Source organism: Falco punctatus (genome assembly GCF_963210335.1).
Source record: "Falco punctatus genome assembly, chromosome: Z".
Lineage (NCBI taxonomy): Eukaryota > Metazoa > Chordata > Aves > Falconiformes > Falconidae > Falco > Falco punctatus.
In genome coordinates, this window is record NC_137586.1 from 21,290,886 (window position 1) to 21,315,864 (window position 24,979).

Sequence of the window (24,979 nt, forward strand, 5' to 3'; positions counted from 1 at the left end):
AGCAACATTTTCTTAATCTGGTAATCATGTGCTGTTCCTGGTCATGGTGGCAGTTGTCTTTTTCAAGAAGTGAAGAGAATGTAAGGGAGAAAATAGAAAACCAAAGTCTACCCCATATCTATGTTATTCAAAATAGGTGATTCTTCTTCAGAAGGTCAATTGTGTTAGAAACACATCCTGCCTCATCAAGAGGATTAAGCTGCAGTTGGCCTTTGCTGAAAATGACTGAAAAAACATGTCAAAAATGGTTTGTGGCCATTAGGCTAATCCATTCACAGACAGCTCCCTAAAGACAGGACTAAATTCCTTATTTTTCAAAACTGACCTGTTGTCATCACTCTTCAAGATGCAGCAATAAAGGTGCAAATACAGAGCAGCCATGGGATTTGTTAGTGAAAGCAATTGCTACAACACCAAATGACATACTGTAACAAAACTCCTATCATGCGTGCCATCTATGTAGTGAGGTGAAAATCCAGTGAAAGCAGAGCTGAGAAATTAAGTCAAATCTAGGCCAGGCCTGAAAAGTCTTAATCAAATCCTGCTCACTGAGGATGCTATTTCAGTTCCAGACTGGACAGTCAAACAAATAACAGCAACTGAGATGTGATGGAAATAGAACCTAGCTTTCTACTCATTAAAATACGCTAAAAAAATGGTTAGGCTTCCTGCATACTGTCTATGCCAGAAGTCCATCACTATAGCCTATAATGAACTCAGAGTCTCTGGCACCAGGAAAATAATATTTTGCTCTTTTTTAATCTTGAATGAAATTGAAAAGTTATTGTGAGATCTCTAAGTTTATAAAAAAAATTCTGATTCAGTAACATTTTTAAATGGATAAGAATTCTGTTCATCTGTGATGTAGACTAGAGTTAAAATCACAACATAACAGCAAAGCCTGCCAGAAAAGAATTTCTACACCATACAAAGTGCTTTGTCTCTGCACTTGTAAGAGTAAATAAAATCCCAATGATTATGACATTTATGAGGATATTCTGAGACCACCTGAAAATAACATAAAATTGACCCTTCTTATGACTGCAATCAAAAAGCTAGGCTTGTAATGCTTTTCTGAGTCTAATATGAAGAACTTTGTTGACCAGCAGATACCACCATATAAAAAGTTACTATATTTTCTATATATACTATATATATATATATTTCTATATATAATATATATATACTATATATACACTTCCACTTCACAGGACAGCCTGATGAGTATTTTCAGATACACATTTCCAAAGTATGAGTAACACTGAAGCTATCTAGCAGAACCTTTCCCCACCCCCCACCCACCCCCCTTTAAAGAACAATTCCAGTTTCCAGCCTCGGCTAACAGAACAGACTGTATGGAGAGAATGAATTGTTAGCACACTTCCTCCTGTATCCTCTTCCACTAAACAACTTCATACATTGAACGACTGATTAGATGGGGGGGGGCATCTTTTCCATGAAACAATTCATGCTTTAGTTTACAATGCCAGTTACATAGACTAAAGCCTGTTTTAATAATCCTGACTGCCATCTGCTAACAGTCCACCTTCTAGCAACACAACACACAGATGAGTTTAAGAACTTCTAGAAGTGATCTTGTTTAACAGGAAAGTAGCTAGTTTGGCCCTTACACATGTGATACATTTTGTTTAAAGCTATCTTTCCACTGCAGTCAGGGATGTCATCATAGCATAAGCAGATACAGCTAAACCAGCTTTAATCTGATAGCCATGAAGCTGTGAGACCATAGGCTTTACCCTGGAACTTTACTAATGCTGGGCTTTTACTCAGGTGGGTGAAAGGTACGCTTTCCTCCTTCATTCCTGTTAGTACCTGCTAACTAAATATGGTAAGCTTAGGTATATCTATACATCTTGCAGACCTTCTCATTTGCAAAGCTGCCTTAGAATGTGCCGGGGAAGCTCTTCCTCTGTACTGAAATATTAAAGCTAGCTTCCAAATAACCTGGTCTAAGCATTGCCAGATGATGAGATAATCAGTAATTCAGGCAATAAAATTTAATATTAACCATTTTTCTATTTAGAAATTGTGAAACTATAGCATTGGCATAGACTGTACACAAGGAAAAAAAAAAAAGAGAATGTTCTAAGTGTGTTTACTAACCAACAGATAGAAATATTCCTTGATAAGCAACAGTTCTGAGAGAATTAAAAGGCCTGGAGTGATAAATGTTTAATTGAGAACTATTGATACTTAATAGATTAACAAGCATTGAAACATGACTGAATCCATATTGTGAGTAAAGGTGTAAAGGTGCTTGGGTCTAATCCCGCTTTTATAAATGCTTATACATGATCTATTTTGTCAAGTTTTTCCATGTAGGTTTAGAATTATTTGCAGATGTGAAGCAAGATAATGATATTAAATAAAATAGATAGTAAAGATATGATCACACATTTCAGAATTGCATTTAAAGAAAAATGCAAAGACATTTAAATAGGAGAAAACAGGACAGATTGTAAATCAAGCCATAAGAGGGGCAGAAGAAACTGAATGAAAGAAAAATAGGCATAAGGAGAAGAGAGTAAATTAGGGAATTTCTTTGCGTTAAGGGAATAAATTTAAGGGAACAGTGATTTGAAATTAAGAATGAGCAAACATTCAATTTTTAGCAAAATTCTCTCCTTTAACAGAAGCCTCTTCTGTCCTCTTGCAACTTGCTGAACAAATGTAAAAAATTACATTAAATCTGCAATACATCCCATGACTGTTTCAAGACATTTTCAGACTTCTTGCCTTCCCAATACTAGTCCAGACTAGTATTATCACACCATATAGAGTTACTTGCTCTGTCTCTCTCTGCGACTGGGTTTTTAGATAGCTGATCTTGTGATTGTCAAGAGTACCTTGCAGACATTAATGGATGTGTCCTTACAATGAGGTAGGCAGCATAAGAGAGGAAGCCACAAGCATGTGTGTGATCATACAGTAAAGCTTAGAACTAATTCCAGGTGTCAGTCTTGTGCAGCGCTGTGTCCATACCGCCAGCTTCTGAAATCAGCCTATGTTCCAGACAAAAGCTTTAGTGCTGCCGGCCATGAACAATCTCTGTTGTCCAGCTGTAGCAGCACAGCTTCAGAACCATGGAGTTCTGCTCTGGCTGCAGAACTCCCAGCTGTGTACTGAGCTCCGTGCTCAGCTTGCTGCTCTTTCGACTAAATTGTCTAAGCTTTCCTCTGATCAGACTTAACGCACATGGACCCAAAAAACTTAGCTTAAAAGTTGCAATGCAGGAAAATGTCTTTCAGGTCCCTTCACTATTTTGTCTTATTGGAAACGTCACTCTGCATCTTTTACCTTTTTCCCAAAGACAAGATTGAAAACTTTGCAAAATACTCTTAAAATGCTATGTCTAAAGTGAATAATAACCTGCATGATAACATCTTGTTACTGTTTTGGAATATATTAACAACTGATTGTACTTATTACATTTTGAAATCCATTTAATAAGCACTGTTAATCTTCATTAAGTTAATTTTTAACAAGGGGTGGAGACTTAGGACATACAGTCATTTTCTCAACAAAAGGAAGATGAAAATCCCTACCTCAGCACACTGCTTTCCAAGTTACACTTTGGATGACAACATCATTGTTTGTTTCATTTCTAACAGGCTTTGCTTATACTCCCTGTACAGTGGAGTCTGTACAGTTAAATCTTACTTCGGACCTCTTCTGTCTAAGTATTATATGTCTTCTCTGCTACAGTCTGCATTAGGGTTGATGGGGGATTGTTTTGTTGCTTTCTTTTCTCAGAGACATGAATTTATTGTGCTATGCATCCGATTTTCATGTCTGAATGTCACGTCTGGATAGTGATCTCTTGCACTGTGATCTGCAAGACGTTTTCACATATATGAGAAAAGAGCAGATACATTTTTTAAATGAATCACTGTTGTTTCAGAAAGAAATCTACTTGGGACAAAGAGGTTAAAAGCAAGTAAAAAGACATTTTGAAGGCGTGAAAGCTGAATGTGTGCTTTTGCATTTAAAATGTTACTCAGGGAGATGAGGGAAATGGGCCTCTGTGATGTTTTGTGTAATTTTGATTTCTTTCTAAATATTTCTGAAAGACTCTAAAAACAAAGGTCGAAAGGTCAATGTATGTGCTTAACTGAGATCCCAGTAAAATGATTTCTGCTGTATGAACCCTACTGCAATATCTCAATCTATAGTTTCATTTTCAGCAATTCAGATTGCCACTCTGTGTGGATTAAATGATGACAATATGATGAAAGGCAAGCTCATGGGTTCATATAATTTGTTATATTTAAATTCCTTAATTTGTTTTACAAATGTGGCTATTGTCGAATCTCTTAATCTGTGTAATTATTTTTATGAGATTAAGTTACTTCAGCATCATACAGAAATGTTTGTCTGTGTTCTGGGCCATCTTTCTGCCAGTCAAAGAACAGGTTTATTTTTGTGGAAATTTTCTAGCTCTGGAATGCAGAGTGCCATATGTCTGCTAAGGGTTTGAATGGCAGCTAACGATCTAAAGGTAACACTTAATACATATGTATCTTCAGCAACCTGCATAAATGTAGCACTACCTTTTGCGGTAGTACTGTTTTAGATAATTTCGAGTTCCCAGGCTATCCCATTGTTCACTGCTTAAATCCTTGCAGCAGCCCATTCATTTGTTTTCAGATGAGTATTTGAATAGCTGTATAATGAATCAAATGAAAAACTTATGGGTGGGGAAAAAAAAAAGGAAAAATCATACAGGTTATTTTTCAGTGTGTTCCTTGATTCTTTCACCCTGTGTCTGCACAGACAGCTTGATAGTGTATTGCAGGGAGTAGTGAGAGGAAAGAAATGAGTGCTGGAGTTCAGGAATTACATAAATTGATCCTATTGCTCAAAAATGCATGTTGAACCACAGCCTATGTCTCATTTAAATCTGTGGGACCTAAATACGTGCCTCAAGTTTTCTGAAACAAAGACTTGAAGCAGTTAAATCAAAGGCAATTAAAAAGAAGAATAGTTAATTTTTAAACCAATTGAAATTTGGGGTTGTCTCTCAACTAAGCAGTTCAAAATAGAGCAGAATAAGTCTGTGAATCAGTGTGCAAGGCAGACCTGGAGAAGCCATGCAGAATACGGGAAAGTCAGGTGGCCACCTTTGATTGGCGTCCCAACTATGAAAGAAAAATGTTCCCACTTGTTGCTAACACTTCTACAGGAGGTGTAGGCAGAAAGTTTGAAGATCTTCAGAAAAAAAAAAGGCTCCTGAGGAGTATAAAGTACTGATACCCCATATGCTTCTTTCAGTTGATATCATTACCTAGTGTGAATTAGAAAGTTTAGATGGTAGGCCTGACTACTTTTAAATAAGGATTTGACTCATAGCTGTTTCATACCATTAATGACTCCAAAAGAAATTATATTATCAATCTAGTTTTGGGAACACCTTTTCAGTCATCATCGCAAAAGTCTGCTTTAAAATGGGACTCGGGTTCCTTTGCATGATCGCTTTTCATCCCCCTTTTTAATATTGAGAAATTTATTCCAGAACATTGCAGTAGCAGTCAATATTGAAATATTACCTCTGGAAGGTAGCATCCAACATCTTGTTGGGAGGAAGATGGATATTTTATGGTGTATTTTAATTTTTGGGGTGGATGGAGCTGTTACCTGTAGTCAAAGAACCATAGCTAATGTTAAAACTTATATTTTGATTTTATGCTATGAGATTGTATTTTAAAGAATACTCCTGTCAACCTTTTTTATTTTGCAAAAGGAAATGTGGCTTTAATAGATGTTTTGTAAGCCAGATTTGCAGGATTGAGCTGTGCTTGGAAGGAATGCCTACAGTACTGGTCTCTCACAGAACCACCACAAAGGTTTTAAAAGTCAATTTCTATCAGTCAACGTACGTATACTATGAAGTAGAAATACCAGTTTATTTTAAAAACCAATCTTCAAAAAGATTCTTTGAAAACCTGTGCTATTTTTACAGCCTGTATTTTTTAGACAAAACTAACATCTTTGGAGAAAAGAGATTCAAGGTAGAAACTGGCAAGTACTTCCACACACCAAGTCTTACACAAACACATAACGATTTGTTGAAGCAACTTTTACTCCTTTGAGCATCAACTCTGTGTTCCAGTGGCTATGTTTAGACAATAGCATTTGTGGAACAGAACTGTGCCTTTCTTTTTTGCAATGTATACTGAGGCTAAAAGGATCCTTTGTCTTCCTAGTTTCTTCTCCCACTGCGGCCACCTGTACCTCCTAAAGAACAAATAAGCCAACCAGGGAAGGTAGCGAGACATGAAACTCAGGGCAGTATAAATCTGCAGGGAGGGCAGACTACACTAGACCAGAGAAAACTGTTGTAATAGACTTATTGGTGCTTCAGCTTCAGGTTTTACTCAGAAAAAAAAAGTTTCATCATGAGAATTAGCAGAAGCAAGGAAATCACTGGTTTTACAGTATCATACAGTGAAAATCTATGGCTGATAAGTAACATGCTTACATACACTTCCAAGTAGCAGAAGCATGTGAGAACTCAGTGGTTTCACCACCTGATAATTGCTTTCCTGTGTGAAAGGCATGTGTACTATGCATGTCAGCTGTTTGCTCATTCTCTGAAAACAGTGCCTTGAAATGCAAAGACATAGATTGCTTTAGGACTAATTCTTCTCTGCCCACCTCCTTTGTTTGATAAGTTTTCAGAGCTGAAGATTGAATAGGGACAAGGTTCAAACAGCCTTTCTATCTGCCAAAAAAGTTTTGACATCCCCCCTGCCTCAAAAAAAAAAAAAAAAAAAAAAAAAGGAACCCAATGGAGGAAAAAGGTATTTCTGGAGCTGAAATGCTGACATAGATCACACAGATGCCTTTTTGTTTAGGAAACCGAAAGGACATAATTAAAAAAAAAAAAAACAAAACAACAACATTTTGGGTGTGTGTCGGTTCATTTACCATTGCTGCCTCTCCGAAAATTCAGTGGGAAGGTGGGATTCAAAACCAATAGTATTAACAACAAAACCCACATCAACAATAATAACAATTACAGTGTTAAAGACTCTCCCAAACAAATGTTGGTTTCTTTCCCACTAGTTGCCTCCCGTTACCTTTCAGACCCTTCTGCATCACATTGGTAACACTCAGTTCAGGTAGCTCAACTATGTCGAACTGTTTTCTGATTTTCTCCTTAATTTCTTTGGCACTGACTTCTTCCTGGGCTTCTGCTAGTCACTTTTGCACTCCTTCTATTAAAGACTAATTAGTCAATAGTATGTCCACTAGGTAAGGTGCTAACATACACCTTGTTTAATACAAGGGGATTTTTTAAATGCTTGATAGTCCAGTAGTCACTTCTTTAATATATTTCTGAGTTATTTACTGTTTCTTTAGCATAGTAGTAAGTTACCTAGAGGCAAATTTACTCACTCAGGTGTAATCCTACCTTGTTCATTATTATTAAGGAAAGAAACCATTAATTTTTATCATATCATCCTATAATATAATTTATTGTCTGTCATTTTCATGTTTTATCTGGCTTAGAATTAATTGAACTTTATATCTAATTTGCACTTTCAAAGGTAAATATCAGTTGCAGAAATTAATTTTAAAATACTGCATAGGGAAGGAATAATGAATTAGATTGGCAATTTGCTACTAGTATTTTAATCTAAATATTTGGAATAATATTGAATATTTAGTATCAACTAGAACTTTATGCATGTGACCACAGCTGTGTCATTAATTCAGAATATCATCATAATGTGGATAAAATCAAGACATTTCTGGTACAAAAAAAGTCTGCTCCTACAAAAGATAGGGCTGAATCTTCTAAACTGTGACCTGATTAAAGACTATAATAAAACCACCAAAACTTTCCAATTCTATTAACAGAAAGCAAAAGTCACAGAGCTGTGCAAACCTGCCTCAGTGCTATGGCTGGGATTTGATTAGTGAGTTTCAAGGAAGTCATATCCTGGTGCTTTTAACATTTCAAGCAAAAGCTCTCCAGTAAGAACTACTGGTCTTTCAGTGCCTCCTGTCGTCCCCCCTGAAGTCCCAGAAGTAAGTCTGGTAAATTCCTTGTTTCAGCTTTTCCACGATAGGCTTCTGCTAGGAAACGCCTTGCAATTCTTGGGACTATGTTAGGCTACCCACTGCTTGTGTCTCTTTTATAAACAGTGACACCAAAGCAATGACTGTTGGATGACTCTCAAGGTCTTGCTTAGGCATTCGGGGGGTTAGGGCTGCCACAGAGCACTCGGATTGTCTGAGATGCCTGCCTGCCTCCCCTGACTGTAAAGAAAACCTGTAGCTGTCCAGAGGGATTTCATACACTGAGCCAGCCGACTGGAAGCATGTCTGAATCCATGACTAAGGTGTGCCCTGCAGTTACCCTCAAACTTCCCGGTTCCCACCACCAAAGGTCTTCTCAGGTGAGTTGCCTGAGAGGAAACAGCAGTTGGTTTTGTGGGTTTTTTTTGTTTTGGGGTTGGTTTTTTTGTTTGTTTGTTTGTTTTTTGGCCTGAATATGTTAGAACTTCTGGTTTGGGAGCATGAGCCCGAGTTTTAAGCATTTCTAATTCTTTAATGTTTTGATCCCAGTTCCTGACAAAGTGCAGTATGTCCAAGCCAATTTTCCTACCACCAGACCTGGAATTACTCCTTCCAGCTGAAGATGAGTCACTCTGCAGAATGTAATGCAAAATACTTGAGGTCAGAGAAAGAATGAGCAAAGGGGGGGCTGTCCCTGTTGTCTGGTGAAGAGGCCACTCCTGGAGAAAATGTGCAGGAGTAGGTCCTAAACTGTGAGCACTGTTCCTAGGGTAACTTATTCATTTTATCTGAGCATGGACAAAACACTATGTGGAGAGACCTGCAGAACTTCCTAGTCTACAAGAGAAGAGCTGTTATTCTTGCTTGTCTCTGGGGTTGTCTGAGCCTGGAGTTCAGGCACCATACTCAGGAGCCTGCAATATAATAAAAGCAGAACTTAGATTCTTCAATGGGTGATCTCAATGTAGCCCTTAACTTTTAAACGGACCCTCAGGAAAGTGAATAGTCTTTAATGGACCAGTTTCTTGGTAACCTGTTAATGGAAAAGAGGTCTACTTTCAAATCCATCTTTTCAATTGGACAGTAGATAATGCATCACTTATCGGAGATGTCAGAAGCTAGATGAAGTGTGAAATTGAAGCTGCACTCAGACTGCGTCTAACTAGAAGCCACATCTGCACAGTTTTATTTTCTATATTCATCAGCCAATGGGCTGCATTCATAACAGAAATGAGAATAATGACATAGACAGGAGTCCTATTTTTATTTTTCATTCTTCTCACCTCAGTCCGACAAACCAAACCACCTTTCACTCTTTTCAGTTGTTCTGTTACTGATACAGCAAATGCAGCCTGGGGTCATGTACAGTTCTCAGCTACTAGTGAACCATAAGTGACACTGCTGAGCTGAAACAAGAGGAAGCACACAAAGCCTGTCATCTTGTCTGTCTTTCTAGTAAAATGGACAGTTTGAGTGAGATGGTGATATAGGAACTTTTACTGATTCAGCAAAATATCAGACCAATGTAAAGGTAAGAAGCGATGACCTATGTTGAGTTGCATATCAGATTATCAATGTGGAGACTGATAATGCCTCTCAGGTGTTTTTTGTTTTTTTTTTTTTTTTAAACTGACCACTAACTCCAAAATGTGTAAGTCTATTTTGAAATCAAGGCTGTACTACACTGCAGTCCTAAGGAAAAGTAACCTTAAGCGCAGGATGAAGATAACAATCAGAGGTCAGCCCTATGCTGCCTTCTAGTCTCTATGCACTTTGATCATGGAATCATAGAATCATTTAGGATGGAAAAGACTTTTAAGATCATCAAGTCCAATTGTTAACCCAGGACTGCCTAATCTGACCACGCTTCTACCAAAACAGACTGTTGACAAATTAAAAATCATACATAAGGGCCAAGTGTTGTAGTCTATGCCCTGCAAAACAACTACAGTTATTTTCTAATTATTGATTTGGATAGTTAGTTTCAATTATGTAGACATTCTTGCCATCAATGTTTCAAACCCTTGATTGTACTTCCCTGTTTAAGTAACTTGCTCTTTTATAAAAGCTTACACATTTGACTATCAGGTATCAACGTTCAAGTGCAAACCAAAGGTGCTCATAATACTGAGCAAAAGGCATCTTCTCATTATACATGGTAGTTAGCATTTTTAAATGGCATAATTTAAACCACCATTTTGCAATTAGTATAGTCAGGGCAAGTCATTGTTTAAACATTCTAGGTGATCCTGAAAACTCCCAGGTTTCTCATAGTTTCACTGTATTGAAAGTCTGAATTTTCCAGACTTTTCAATGGTACCTTGCAGTAAACAAGTGTAGAGGGTATTCTATTTTGTACCATGGCTTTAGTCACTTCCTTGACTGTGAGATGATACATGAGCAGCTTATTTTGTTCAAAACCACGTCAATCCTCTTCCTGTTGTTCTGCCTCAAGAAAGTTAATCACCATTTAACAAACCCACCAATCTTAAAGGTGCATTAGATAAAGATTTCATTTGTAATCTCTCATTCAGTTAGAAAAAAATTGTGACGTTAATTAAAGGTCTACAAATTGAGACAGAGAAAACATTGAGTAAGCCTTCAGAGATGTATCCTGTCAGTAAAAACCTCTTCCCTAAACCAAGGAAGGGGGACAAACTGGGGACACAAATACTATTCCTTTTGAAAGGGCAGTATAATTTAATAGTTATCTTTTTGAATGACCCATTTTAAGCAGGTATTTTTTCATTATAGCACATTACAGTGCTGCACAAACTGTGACAGACAGAGCTAGTTTTTCATAGAATATAAGCAAATATGGCCTCCATTTATGAATATCAAATGCCCACAAACTCTGTATATGCAAGGAAAAAAGCTGCTAGTTCACCCCTGAAAGTGACAAAGTGACTGTGAAGACTGGGTGGGGAGCAGCCTCCTGTCTCTCCAATTCCCTGCCTGTTCACTGTATACGTTTGTTTGCTATGGGCAGGAGACATACGAATTAATGATAGTCTAAATGTCATTTGGGCCCTGTATGTCACAAAGCAATAAGATTTTGTTTTTATTGTGGATAAGAAGGCTGTAAATGAGATAACTCTCCTTATCATGACCTAGATAAGGCCTTTAATGATTGACTGAAAGGAGTAGCTTATCTAAATATTGCTGTTTTCCAAATCTGCTTTATTTATGCAAAATTTATTGATTGTTTAAAAAAACAATATACAAGCCTCTTTAAAGTACTTTATAAGGTAGTGATGGGGGATTGGTTCAACTCCACTGAAGCTGATGATTGTCAATCCTTTATTCAGGATGTTTGTCGGAAAATTGTGTGATCATTTTGCAAACAGAAAAGATGAAACTAGCTAAAACAAAGGGCATCTGCACTGCTAGTTGGTTACTAACTACATGGACCAGCTTTCACTGGGAGCGAAATCTAATTTTGCCCTGGTCTGCACAATATAAATCTGTTTCTTTGTATCTGTTATCTGAATTCATGGAATAATAGAATAGTGTGGGTTGGAAGGGACCTTAAAGGTTCTCTGGTTCCACCCCACCTGCCGTGGGCAGGGACACCTTCCACTAGACCAGGTTGCTCCAAGCCCCATCCAGCCTGGTCTTGAACACTGCCAGGGATGGGGCATCCACAGCTTCTGTGGGCAGCCTGTTCCAGTGTCTCACCACCCTCACAGTGAATTTCTTCCTAATATCTAATCTAAATCTACCCTCTTTCCATTTAAAATGATTACCCTTCATCCTATTGCTACTCTCCCTGAAAAAGACTCCTTCCCCATCTTTCCTGTAGGCTAGGCCCTCTCTAAGTACTGGAAAGCCGCAATAAGGTCTCCCTGGAGCCTTCTCTTCTCCAGGCTGAACAACCCAAATTCTCTCAGCCTGTCCTCACGGGAGAGGTGCTCCAGCCTCTTGATCATCTTTGTAGCCCTCCTCTGGACTTGCTTGAGCAGGTCCATGTCTTTCTTATGTCAGGGTCCCCAGAGCTGGACATAGTGCTCCAGGTTGGGTTGGGTCTCATGAGAGCAAAGTAGAGGGGCAGAATCACCTCCCTTGACCTGCTGGCCACGCTTCTTTTGATGCAGCCTGTGATTCAGTTGGCTTTCTGGGCTGCTAGTGCACATTGCTGGCTCATCTCCAGTTTTACAGCCACCAGTACCCCCAAGTCTTTCTCCTCAGGGCTGCTCTCAATCCACTTATGGCCCAGCCTGTAATTGTGCTTAAGATTGCCCTGACATGTGTGCAGGACATTTCACTTGACCATGTTGAACTTCATGAGGTTTGCACAGGCCCACCTCTAAAGCCTGTCGAGATCCCTCTGGATGTCATCCCTTCCCTCTAAAGTATCAACCATACCACTTAACTTGGTGTCATCTGCAAACCTGCTGAGGGTGCACTCAATCCCACTGTCTATGTCCCCAGCAAAGTTGTTAAACAATACTGCTTCCAGCAGGGACTCCTGAGGGACATGACTTGCCACTGGTCCCCACCTGGACATTGAGCTGTTGACTGCAACCCTTCAAGTGTGAACATCTAGTCAATTTGTTATCCACCGAGTGGTCCACCCCTCAAATCTATGTCTCTCCATTTTAGAGAAAAGGATGTTGTGTGGGAGAGTATCAGATTCTTTTCACAAGTCCAGGTAGATGACATCAGTCACTCTTCCCTTATCCATCAATGCTGTAGCCCCGTCATAGAAAGCCACCAAATCTGTCACAAATGTCACACACACTTTGCACTTAGTGAAGCCATGCTGGCTGTCACAATCACCCCTCTGTTCTCCATGTGCCTTAGTGTATTTTCCAGGAGGACCTGTTCCATGATCTTGCCGAGTTCAGAGGTGAGACTGACCGGCCTATAGTTCCCTACGTCTTCCTTTTTTCCGTTTTTAGCAATGGGGTTTTCCTCCTTTTCCAATCAGTGGAATTTCACCAGTCTGCTACAACTTTTCAAATATGATGGAACCTGATCCTCTATGGTGGGCAGTACTTCATTCTCCCAGTCCTTGCCTTTGGATTCTATGGACTGGGCAATGTGGCTAGAGCACTTGCTGGTGAAGACTGAGGCAAAAAAGTTGTTGAATACCTCAGCCGTCTCCATGTCAGTTGTAGCTAGGTCTCCCATTTTGCTCATCAGTGGGGCATACTCTTTCATCCTCCTTTGTTTTCCTATGTACCTGAAGAAATCCTTCCTGTTATTGTTTTATTGTTCACATTCCTAGCCAAGTTCATCTCCAGCTGTGCCTTGGCTTTCCTGATCCCCTCTCTGCACTCAGGCCATATCCCTTACAGTGTTCCCAGGAGCTATATCCCTGCCTCCACTGCCTATGTATTTTGGGTTTGTGGTTTAGTTTGGCTAAGAGGTCTTGGCCAAGCTGGCCTTCTGCCTCTCCTACCTGACTTCTTGCACATCAGGACTGACAGCTCCTGCACCCTAAGAAAAATGTTTTGTTTCAACAGGAGGTTACCTCTGTCTGGCCCCCAGAATTAAATAGCCCGTTTCCTGAAGGTTGCCCTCCCTGTGCGCCCTTCTGCACAGACTGCCATGCAAACTGAACTGCACAACAACAACAAAAAAAATAATGCTAGACAATCCAAATATCCAAAAGTATAATTTCTTTGCTCAAACTGAAGCTTGACACATACATTCATAGTGGAGTTTATCACACAAATGCCAGTGGGGGTCTGGTCTAAAAAGACAATAGAATGGAGTACTTTCTAGGTTCAGATATATCTTAGATTTTACCCACAACTGCAATATTGCCACCCATCAAAATAAATCTATTGAAGGAAGCACTGTACACCATGTAGACAAGCCATTTAGTTTTTAATCTTCCTTCCATTGCAACCATCTGTTCCAGTATGCAAAACCCTGAGATCAGTACCTTATACTAACTCTAAAACTGAACAAGGATGCAGACCACAAACACATTTGAATATTATGTAACAACATCTTAATGAAAGATGAAAAAAGCCTTTTGAAATGCCATCCCATATGAAGGACTACTGATCTTCTAATTGCATTCTAATTTGATCTATTAATAACAAGTTTAGATTGATTAATCCAAAGAGTGGATTCCAGACTAGTGTTAATACCTTTAAGTTATGATAAAATATATTTTTTCCTGACAAAAACTATGTGTTTTTCTTTTCCTTAGCATTTTTCTCTGCAGTTTCAAATGGCCTACTGAGTTTCAAAACTTGATGCCACTTGTGGATGCTTAAAAGCTGTGAGAGGTACCAGCAGCAAGAAAAAGCAACAACTGAAGAGAATAGTCCTTGCACATTGGTCTGTGTCATACAGAGCTCTACATAACACCAGCAAAATTTTGTTTTATTTTATTTTATTTTATTTTATTTTATTTAAAAGGAAATTACTTCTTTATAGAGGATGGGTAAGTTCTAAAAGAATGTTATAGACATGAAAGAGCAATAGAGTTGCATAGATGCTAATAAAATGAATACAAAACACCAGGATAAGTAAGTCAGCTCTGAATTCTACAATGTTTTTTGTGTTAACTACTTCAATTTAATGTAAAATAGAGTATTAGGCCTAGGATGTGAGTTTGTAAGAGGCTTTTTGGTTTTAAATACAGGAGCTGAGTTGGATAGAAATCATAAAACGATAAATACTTTTTTATGCAATCGACATTGACAAATAACACAGGTGTATGTGCTATGGGTACCTTAAAAAAACCACATTTTCATGTCTCCATTAATATGAATAGTTTAATGTAGGTATATAACCTTCCACAAAGTTTTCTTTCGGTTTGTCAGCTCCTGTCTCTTGTTCTACTACTCTTCATGTAGCATAAAATCTACACCAAACAAAATGTACTATTTTTTTTTGTCTATATGAGAAAACAGCTGTAATGAATATGACTGTCTTCACACAGTTCACATAAAGGAGGGATTTCAGAAGCATTCACAGAAGTTAAAGGGACACATTTAACTGACTCTTTAGTAAAAGTTCTAATACTTCTAGATGTGTGTATTGAACATATATCCCCTAGGAAGCAAACTGATGTGGACCGGCATGTGTATGTCAGTGACTTTTGTGCATATAAAGCACTTTTAATGCTTTAATTCAGCTACTGCTGATGTACACTTTTAACCTGCTGCAAGGCTGCAGATACGTATCTGCTAATTTCTCAAATAACAGATGGCATTTACCACAGACTGAAAGATGTGAAAATGCTACAAATCACATTCACACTAGAAAGTATAGATGTCTGTGGTATTTATCCTGAAATTAAAATAATTATTTGAGATGAGTTAAATGTGTTCAAAATATCTGTAGGTGTACGGATATAAGCAAAAGTACAAAGAACAGAACACTTACATATCATTCAACATACTGCACAAAGAACCAAGGCCATTTTATTAAGAACATGCCCCTTTGAAACCACGGTGTCAGGCTTCTCCAGTGATTCAGGAAAGAATCCTTTACTCAATAAACTTGAGGGAGGATTTCAGAGCATTTAACCTCACCTCTGCCCAGAGTTTGGCAGTGCAGTTTACTGTGGAATACTTGTCTGTAATAAGATAAAAATATATTCGGTGGGAAAATTGAGTAAGAGTGGGAAGTTCTCATTATAAAGGTAATCCTGCTGACTAAATCTAGGAGAGTGATACATACACTGCAATTATGTCTTGAATATGGCATGCTTTGTATATCTGCCTAAATCTGGGTATGAAATCTGAAGTCTTTAGCACTTTAAATGTGACACTGATATTATGAGTCTTCCTTTGTTAAAAAACTACAATGCTCTTTATTTTCAAGTATCTGTCTTCATAGACCTTAGGATCCCACCAATCCCATATACCCACTCCCAGGCTAGTGGCAGTTACCCCAGCATTGCATGAATCAACCTCCGTAAGGCATGCATTTTTGCTTTTTCTTTCTTTTGCTCTCCCATGATCTCATGTTTACTTTATCCCCTGATGTGCTCTGGCAGAATCGGGGAATAATAGACAGGGAAGAATAAAAGACATTTGGATTGCTGTGGACATCTCCATGCAGTGGTACACTGCACACTCCAGTCAAACCCTGGAAGAGATAGCAGGGTTTGCAACACTTTGCCTTTGGGACTTTTGTATAGTTTAAAGCATATTGCATACCAAGAATGTTACTTCTTATTGAACAAGAACTTACTCTATTTTAATTCCATCCTGTTATTCAATAAAATCCTTCTATTACAGAACTGGTATGAATGACACTTACACAAAGGTATACACACTCACAATAATCTATTATTCCAGTGCAATTACTTGTGACCTACTGATTTTCATCACCTTTGTTTTTTCTTGTTATGCCCAGCTGCTTGTATTTAGAAGGAGTTTAGTCTGTATGAATATAGATGTTTATCTTACCATAGAGATATTTAGGTGTATCATACTGAAAGACAGGAGGCTATTCTTTAATTTATTAATTAATATTTAATTATTAAATAAAGATTCATTACACTGCCAACGTAATAACAAAAAAATCTCTAGCAAAAGTCTAGTAGATCCCATTTCACAACCATAAACTTGATTGGGAAACCTGAAGCTAATCAAAACAAATCATGAAATGTGTGAGATAAAGCCCATGAAAAACATGCAAGAATTTCAATTTAATTAGAAGGTTATTGATTTCTGCTGGATTTAAGATGCAGAGCCATGTATGTGTAACTAGAGTGTAACTCTAGTCCAATAAAAAGCCATCAAAGCATAGAGTAGTCATTTATTTCAGTTAGATTTGTAATCTCATAATCTTTGCAAAAAGTCTATTTCTCTGGCACTGTGTTTTTTGTACATATGATAAAATCTTAAGTAGTTTTCCTGACACTAAGCCATATGCTTCCTACATTTTAATAAAGGAAACATGTAGCTTGTTACTGGAAAACTCCAAATATTTTCCTCTATTTGATGAAATAGGTTTGTGACAGGTTTTGATGCAAAATCATAAAGTGTAGTAGCTTCTAAAAAGTACAATTTTTCAATTATGATTTATTTTATGATTAAATTGCTTTTTTGTTAGATATACAAGTATTCACCTACAGGTCCTTTGGCACTGCATTTGTAATATAAAGGTCCTCTTATGTAATTACATTTAAATCCACTTTAAAGCTATTACTATGAATTAGGTATTGTCTATCTAATATATGTATATATTAATGAGTCAGACCCTGTGTCTGTGATTTCAGGTTAACTAAGACTTGCCAGTTAATCAGTAGTTGTGATAGTATTTGGTGGTTGAAACTTATTCTTTTGGGCAAACTTGCCTCCTTCTGCATGCAGAATCTTTGCACATAAAAGCAGCTTCCAGACTGAGTTTGCAAATTGTCATTAGTAGACAATTAGTAGACAGAGAAACTGTAAGATCTCTACCAGTTTTAAATCTGACATGTATCAAGAAATACCTTATATGGTTCCTTCCTAATTAAAATTATTCTGATTTAGAAATGCAGATATTAGAACTCTAGTAATCAAAAAGATATCTAATTTTTGCTCACTTTTTTATCAGTCAAAAATGAAAACTTGCATGCTCAGTTCTTGAGTCACAGCAGTTGTGGTTTGTTTTTTTTTTAATTATTATTTTATTTATTTATTTATTTTATTAAATGAAACATTATAATTTACTGGTTGTGTTGAAGGAATTACTATCAGCTTGAAACACTGTTCATATCACTGCCTGGAAAATGTGACTCATAGTGAGAGGAACCCCTCTTCTGGTTGAAGCACAGAACAGCACATAAGGAAGCACTGTACAGCAAAACAGGGAGTTATCCCAGACTGCTCTCAGTCATGGGAGATGGCACTTTCAGGGAGCAATTCATCTCCCTGTAAAGAAAACATCTAAATTAAGTCACTTTGCGTGCCTGCTTATTCACACTGACTATAGATAAAATAGGTATCTACATCCTAGATGTCTAAAGCAAGTTAAGCGCCATCTAAGAAGTCTGTTGTTACATGAAAAGCTCCCACCTCCTACCCCCTAATTTGCAAAAGGAACACTCAGCATGCTATAGCATACTTGGCTGATACTGAAGAACAAGTATGCCATTGATATTCATTACCATCCTTCAACACAGTTTCTAAAACAGATATATGTGGACATATGGAACAGAACAGACCATATTTTGATCATGGTTTACATATTTACACTGAAAACTCGCTTCAAATTTTAAGGCCACTGTGGTTGCTGTTGTTTCTAAGAATTTAAACATTTGATTCCTGTGCTGTTTCACTTCTCAGTTCCACAGTTTCTTACTTTTTGCTAATGCATTGTCTCCCACAGTCATGTCTCAGGGTGAATCCTTAAAATAGTAAATGGGAGAATTTTGCCCTTGCTGTTTTAGTCACTTGGTTTTACTAAATCCATTTTTATTTTTCCCTTGAGTTTTTCTCCGTATCTTCTGCAGCAGTTTGCTTTTGCTACACTTTTGCTTTCTGTGATCATCCATTTTCCTCGGTTGTCTTCCCAAAGACACTTCTTCCAGGAAGCTTAGCAACATAACCTGTCCATCCATCTTAAGCGTCTTTTGCTGGGTTAGCATTGACATAGTTTAGTGATGCTGTGTCTTCCAGTTACCTAGTTTTCACACTGGTGACCAGCTCTCATTGAGTTCGCTAGCTGAACCATCTGTGTGATGTGATGGGGCTCTACCTGTCTGGTGTATTGTTCTGGATATTCCATGACATGAACTCCGAGACCAGCGCAATCAGTAGGATTTCTCAGCAGGAAGGATCTGCACAAACTACCTTTCAAATATTCCCCAGAATAATTCAAAAAGCTTATCTGAAAGGGTTTTCAATCATTCTGTGGAGAGCAGGAAAAACTTTGTAGTATGTCTTACTTCTTGGTATAGCGCTGTAGTGCAGCATGCTTTACTAGGATTTTATATGCCTGAAGAGAGCACCTATGCATACCTGTGCTTATGCCATGAAATTTGTTGCCATGGAAATACCAAAAACAGTCTATGATTAAGAACAGACAAACCTGTTCAGGCAGAATAGTATCTAGCCTTTATCTCCACTCAACAATCAAAATGAATTGTAGCCATTTTCACGCTTTATAGTGGCTTAATATCTTCCCTGTGTCATTAAAGTCTTTTATCCACTTATATCCAATGCATGCAGACCACAGATCACCCAGTTCAATGCATAATTTGGGCACAGTAATTCCAGCAGCATCTCTAAGAAATCAGATTAAACTAAATTAGATTAAATTATCCTTACTATTATTTGCCTCTTCTTGCTTCCTTTAAATTTCTTGACACAGAAGCATTTTCTAGATTAATTGCAGCACTGACTGCACCACCTTCCTTCTAAACAGTAAAATTTCAGATGATTTATTGCTTCTGACATGTAGAGTGCACTCTGAGGATTAACTGAATGGAAACCTTCAGATCAGGAGTAATTTAAAAAGAATAGCAGCACCTTGCAGCATGTGTCTTGGATCCTGCTGTCTAACCAGCTTCTCCTGCTGGGAAAAAGAAGCTGACCTCAGGCAAACAACTGTGGGACAGCACATAAGGTAGGCTCACTCTGTATTCACATACATGTATCTCTTCTCTTCTGGACATCAAATATCCTTTTACTCTCAGGGACTTTACTGTGTTAAAGGCTTTATAAAGTTAGCCCCTTGGAACCAAAGAAAAAGCCCTATTTTCCAGTATCTCTATCTCCAGTTAAGATAACGGACTTCTGCGCGACTATACTGTGAGACAAACCCTGCAATTAAAAACAGGTGTAACATCTAGCAGTAACCAAATGTCTCATGGAGAGTTATTTGAAACTGATGCAGAAGATTACCTTGTAAAGGAATACATTAACAAAGGATTATGATTATAATTGATCTAAGCATTTATCTGTCTCCCTTTCCTATATTTAATTACCATGAACTAAGTGTGATCGCAGAACATTCCTAAGGATGCTTTTCTGCTGATAGAACAGATTTAAAGATTTAGCCCTCCATTCCCTGATGAGTCCTACACACATATTCTCAGATTACATTATGAGTTCCTAGGAGAATAATATTGTACAGAACTGCCAAGACTGGATCTTTTAGAGGTAAATATGAGCACTGTGTGAGGCTAGAAAAAAACCACCCTAATGTTAACATACTCCAGAGCCTAAAGACAGAAAGTATTGAACATCGTAAAGCCACATTTCTCAAAAGAACTGAACCTTCTTCCTTGGGTTACAAATCTATTATACAATTAAAAAGATATGCTATTTTGAAAATTCTGGAAAAATTAAGTTTTTATTTTAAATGATAAATTTCCTGTTTAATAAGTGTCTGTATACTTTCATCAAGAGGCAAAGCAAATGCTTTTTCAGTCTGCCGACACACCATAAAGAATGTAACTATAAAATTAAACAGTGTAAGAACACATGGATTAACATGATGTAAAAAATATGAGGTCAAATAAAGTGTGTTCCCATAAAGATGTCCAAGTCCAAGTTGCCATAATATTAACCAAAAGTGCCACAGGGTAAACTTTTCAAAAGTGTTCACAGAACTTACAATGCTGATCCTTTTTCAAGTTGATGTTTCTTTAGAAATAATAGTGTTTTTTACAAGAAATAATAGTGTTTTTTACAAAGGAATTATTGTTATCTTATGCACTTACAAATGTTACAGAAATAGAATTTACCATCCTAAACCAGAAAAGTCAGTTTTGAAAATTTCTTCTAATTGCCTAAGGGCTTGTAATGTAAAGACTGCCTTGGTATAGTGACAGAACTCCATGTCCCAACTCCCAAAGGAAAGATCAACGTGTTCCTCATACCAATTCTTTCTACTATATTTCATTGCAAGAAGTTACTAATGAAGGTAATCATGATACGGCCGCACATTGGTAGGGGGAAAAGAATATCTGGGAAAGAACTTAAATTAAAACCAGGATAATAAGACAGATATCAGAAAGCTAACATGATACAACACCAAAAGTCATCAGTTTGAGTCATTACATTACTCAAATCTTCTTTAATATAACACATACAAGGATATGAAACAACATAGAGATATTATTATAAACTGTAGTTTTCAGTGAGGTGTCTTTAGAAATAAATGATAAATTTAGAAACCCATGATGGTTTCAAAGAGGAATTTTAGTCATATTAATTCTTCTTACCTGTTATGGTTGCTTTGTTAATAGATGGTTGGTTACACATTGGTGATCGTCTGTTTAAAAGAAAGGAAAAATAGGTATATGCCTGATAAGCTCACAGATGATTGAATCCTGAAATAATGTAACAGAAAACACATTTCGGACTGGAATTCCCTGGCATTGCAAAATAAACAGTTTGTTTACAACAGGTATTTCTTTCTAATGTAGAAGGGAATTCACAACTCACCCTGAAAACTTTCTGCAGATTGGGAACTCCAAGAGAGGAATATTTTAGGAATTTGCAAGTTCATAAAAAACCTGCCCAATCATACCTAGAGCTTATATGTATCCTGAAGTTTACTTATATACAGTTACCATTATTCTAACACAGCTTGCAGTTCCCATTGCTCTCTCACTTGAAAAAAAAAAATCTTTTTCACTCTATTATTTTGCATATACCTTTCACAATAATCTTTAAGGCAAACAGCTCAGTGGACTGCTTTGCCCACTGAAGACAGCTAGAAGTTGCTGGGCTGACATAGCTGTGTAGGGATGTGTGAATGACTGCAAGCAGGGGCCACATAGGGTCTGCATATTCCAGCCCAGGAGGCTGGAAATATCTTTTACTGGCACTGCATATGAAATGGTAGGCAGCTGTCTTTGGAATGCTAATTACTTCTAAGCTCTAGGGACACACATTTCGGGTGTGGGAAACGACTTCACTACAAAAATTGCCAGTGTAACTAATGCTAATGTTAACTGTGATGCTGTAACACAATTGGAGAAAGATCATATTTATAATGTCTCCTTTATAATCATGAACTACTGTGGATAAGTGGGATGTCATTATCTTGGATGAGTTACGCAGAGTTCTATGTTTAGATCACGCAAGTAGGTCACAATGAGTGTAGCTGTCTGCTCGCTTTGGTTCATTTGCAAGACTCAGATTCTGCCTGAATGGTCATCTTTGAATGATCTTTGACATATGACTAAGTTATTGAAAATTACACAAATTGCACAAAACCACTCCAAGGTTATGCAAGGATGGCAATGCAAGAGAGACTAGTAGGCAAGAGGACTGTTGTCTCAGCTATCAAGTATAGCATCTTCAAGGGATTAATAAACTCATTACTCATCCACATGTTTGGTGGCACAGACTGAAATCTGTTAACATCTAACTGTTATTCTTACTTTACTTTTAAGAAGTATCACTGCAAAAAGTTCAGTGGCCAAAAACTGACACTCACTTGCTGGGTGCTCGATCTTGTAAATTGGTTAATGCAGCAAAGTTATTCCGTACAGTACGCAGGCTGGCCAGCACCTGGAACAGACAAAATGGTTTCAGTCTAAATTCCTGCACAGGTGAGACTGACTTATCTTTGCTCCACTGTGCTGAAAGAAAAAGGAAAAGACATTGCAAAACAACTGTAAAAGGTTTTCAGGGTTGGTTTGTCTGAAGCCTTTGAACATTATTTAACAATAACATGTCTGCAATACAAGGGCAATAGTTTATTTCTTTTTTTTTTTTTTTCCTCATGAACAACTCATTATTTGTGAAAAGGCAGACTTACTTGAAAAGGAAGAAAGCTTTCACAGAATACATATTTTTTTGAAATGACCATAAAAACATTCATGTTTGGAAGAGAATAGCCCATGCAAGCCTAATACTTTATGCGTAAGAAGTGATTACAGAGTCCTCCATTTGCAGTTCAGCCCCCACAAACCTCAAAGGACAAAGGGAACATGATTGTCTAGGCTTCCAGGAAAATTCAAGTGGTTCCCTTAAGGGGTACAGTTGATTTGGGGACCTAGTGCAGAGGGGCAGAGTAAGAGGAAGGTATCACATCAACCGGGGGAAAATGTCTGCAGGCTTTTACAAACTTTGCACATTGGGAAAGATGAGATAAACGAACTACCCTTTCTGACCTAATTTCATGCAAGACCACAGCTAGTGGAGGCAGTAGAGGAGCAGTAGAGGAGCATCGTCTTGTTATCAGTGGTGTAGGCACTCTTCTGAATGCAGTAGGGTAAATGCAACACACTTTGTACTATGTAACGGTAGTAAGATGCACCTCACCAACTAGGGAGAGGCATTTCAGCTGGTCAGAGTGGAACCACAAGTTCTTTGGAACCAGACAGGGAACGGGAGGAAGCAGCAACACTAATCACTGGTATGTCTTTGCAGGAGTTGGCCATTGTTGTTTCTCAGCCCAGAGTGGGCTGATTCCCTGGCGAACCCCTCCTAGGAATAACAGGTATGAATGGGAACTTGGTTTTGCAGATGTCTGCATCAAGGAGGATACAAACATCTTTTCATAGGCCCTGAAGCTTATACATGTGGTAGGAAGGGGGTAGGAGGCTGAAGAGAAAAGAAGAATTCAGTGAAAGCCTGTAAAAGACAGAAAATACTCAGGAGATAATAATGATTGGCAGTGTTCAAGCTCAAGGTAATTCCCAAATGAGTTAAGATAATAAAAATACAAATACATGTGTTGCCTAATTAGACAGTATTAATTTAATGATGTTTTCCTTTCTAAAGATCAGGAAGCAAACTCATATATTTTACATTCATCACAGAATAAAAATAATTGTATATGCCATCAAATTTGCGTGCCCAGGGTACAGTTGACACTAACAAATGTTGTATTTAGATCTTGGATATACACAGATGGAAATCAGGCATAAACTGAGCAGAAAGGGAAAGAAGATCTTGGAGTTCAAAAGTTCAAAAATGAATACATAAAATGCAAATAAAAACTGCTGAAGTATGAAAATATTGTAAATGGAAAGGATGAGATGGAGGTGGAAGGAGAAGGAAAGCATAAATGGAAAAAAACGTTGGGCCTACTAAGGTAAGACACACACTTTAGTGACTGTAGCTCAGTTTCAATTCTCTTTGGTCAGTCTGCCTAGCTTCAGTTTATGTGTGCCAGGATGCTGAGATGGCTTGTATATGCTCTTATTATCAAAGATACATATTTATGTAGCTCCCAGAGCTGTCTCAGGCCAAAAAATGTAAAAAAAAAGGCCAAAAAAAAAATGTAGTTAGTTTTGCCAGCTGCAAGTTTCTGCTTGTCCTGGTTTCGGCTGGGATAGAGTTAATTTTCTTCTCAGCAGCTGGTATACTTCTGTGGTTTGGATTTGGTGTGAGAATAATGTTGATAACACACTGATGTTTTAGTTGTTGCTGAGCAGTACATACTCTGTATCAACGACTTTTCAGTTTCCCATGCTCTGCCCGTGAGCAGGTGCACAAGAGGCCAGGAGGGAGCAGAGCCAGGACAGCTGACCCAAACTGGCCAAAGGGATGTTCCATACCATAGAATGTCATGCTCAGTATGTAAAGCTGGGGGAAGAAGGAGGAACGGGGGGACGCTTGTAGTGATGGTGCTTGTCATCCCAAGTAACCATTACACTTGACAGAGCCCAGTTTTCCTGGGAATGGCCAAACCCCTGCCTGCCCATGCGAAGCGGTGAGTGAATTCCTTGTTTTGCTTTGCTTGCATGTGCAGCTTTTGCTTTACCCATTAAACTGTCTATCTCAACCCACGAGTTTTCTCACTTTTACCCTTCTGATTCTCTCCCGCATCCCACCACGGGGGGAAGCGAGTGAGAATCTGTGTGGGGCTTAGTTGCCAGCCAGGGTTAAACCCCAACGCTACTCAATAAGCCCTGCTGGACTCAATTTTGCTGTATATGCAGGTGCACTGGGAATTTGGAGCATGCACAAAGGTAGCCAAGTGGCTCCTCAGTGGCTCCTCAGGTACAGCTATGCTTATTAGCTCTGCCTCTGCTGGACTGCCCTGAATGACTCCGTACCTGCTG

General features: G+C 38.1%; 1 protein-coding gene across 6 annotated transcripts in view; it reads right to left on the bottom strand.

Annotated features, from left to right (window-relative positions):
- PDE4D (phosphodiesterase 4D) overlaps nucleotides 1-24,979 on the bottom strand; it is a 626,273-nt gene that overhangs the window by 84,830 nt on the left and 516,464 nt on the right. For all 6 annotated transcript variants that reach the window (XM_080372937.1, XM_080372936.1, XM_080372939.1 and 3 more), the window contains 2 exons: nucleotides 22,402-22,475; nucleotides 21,179-21,228 (listed from right to left, as the gene is read on the bottom strand). In XM_080372937.1, coding sequence (XP_080229063.1) covers nucleotides 21,179-21,228; nucleotides 22,402-22,475 — 124 coding nt within the window. The remainder of the gene's footprint in view (nucleotides 1-21,178; nucleotides 21,229-22,401; nucleotides 22,476-24,979) is intronic.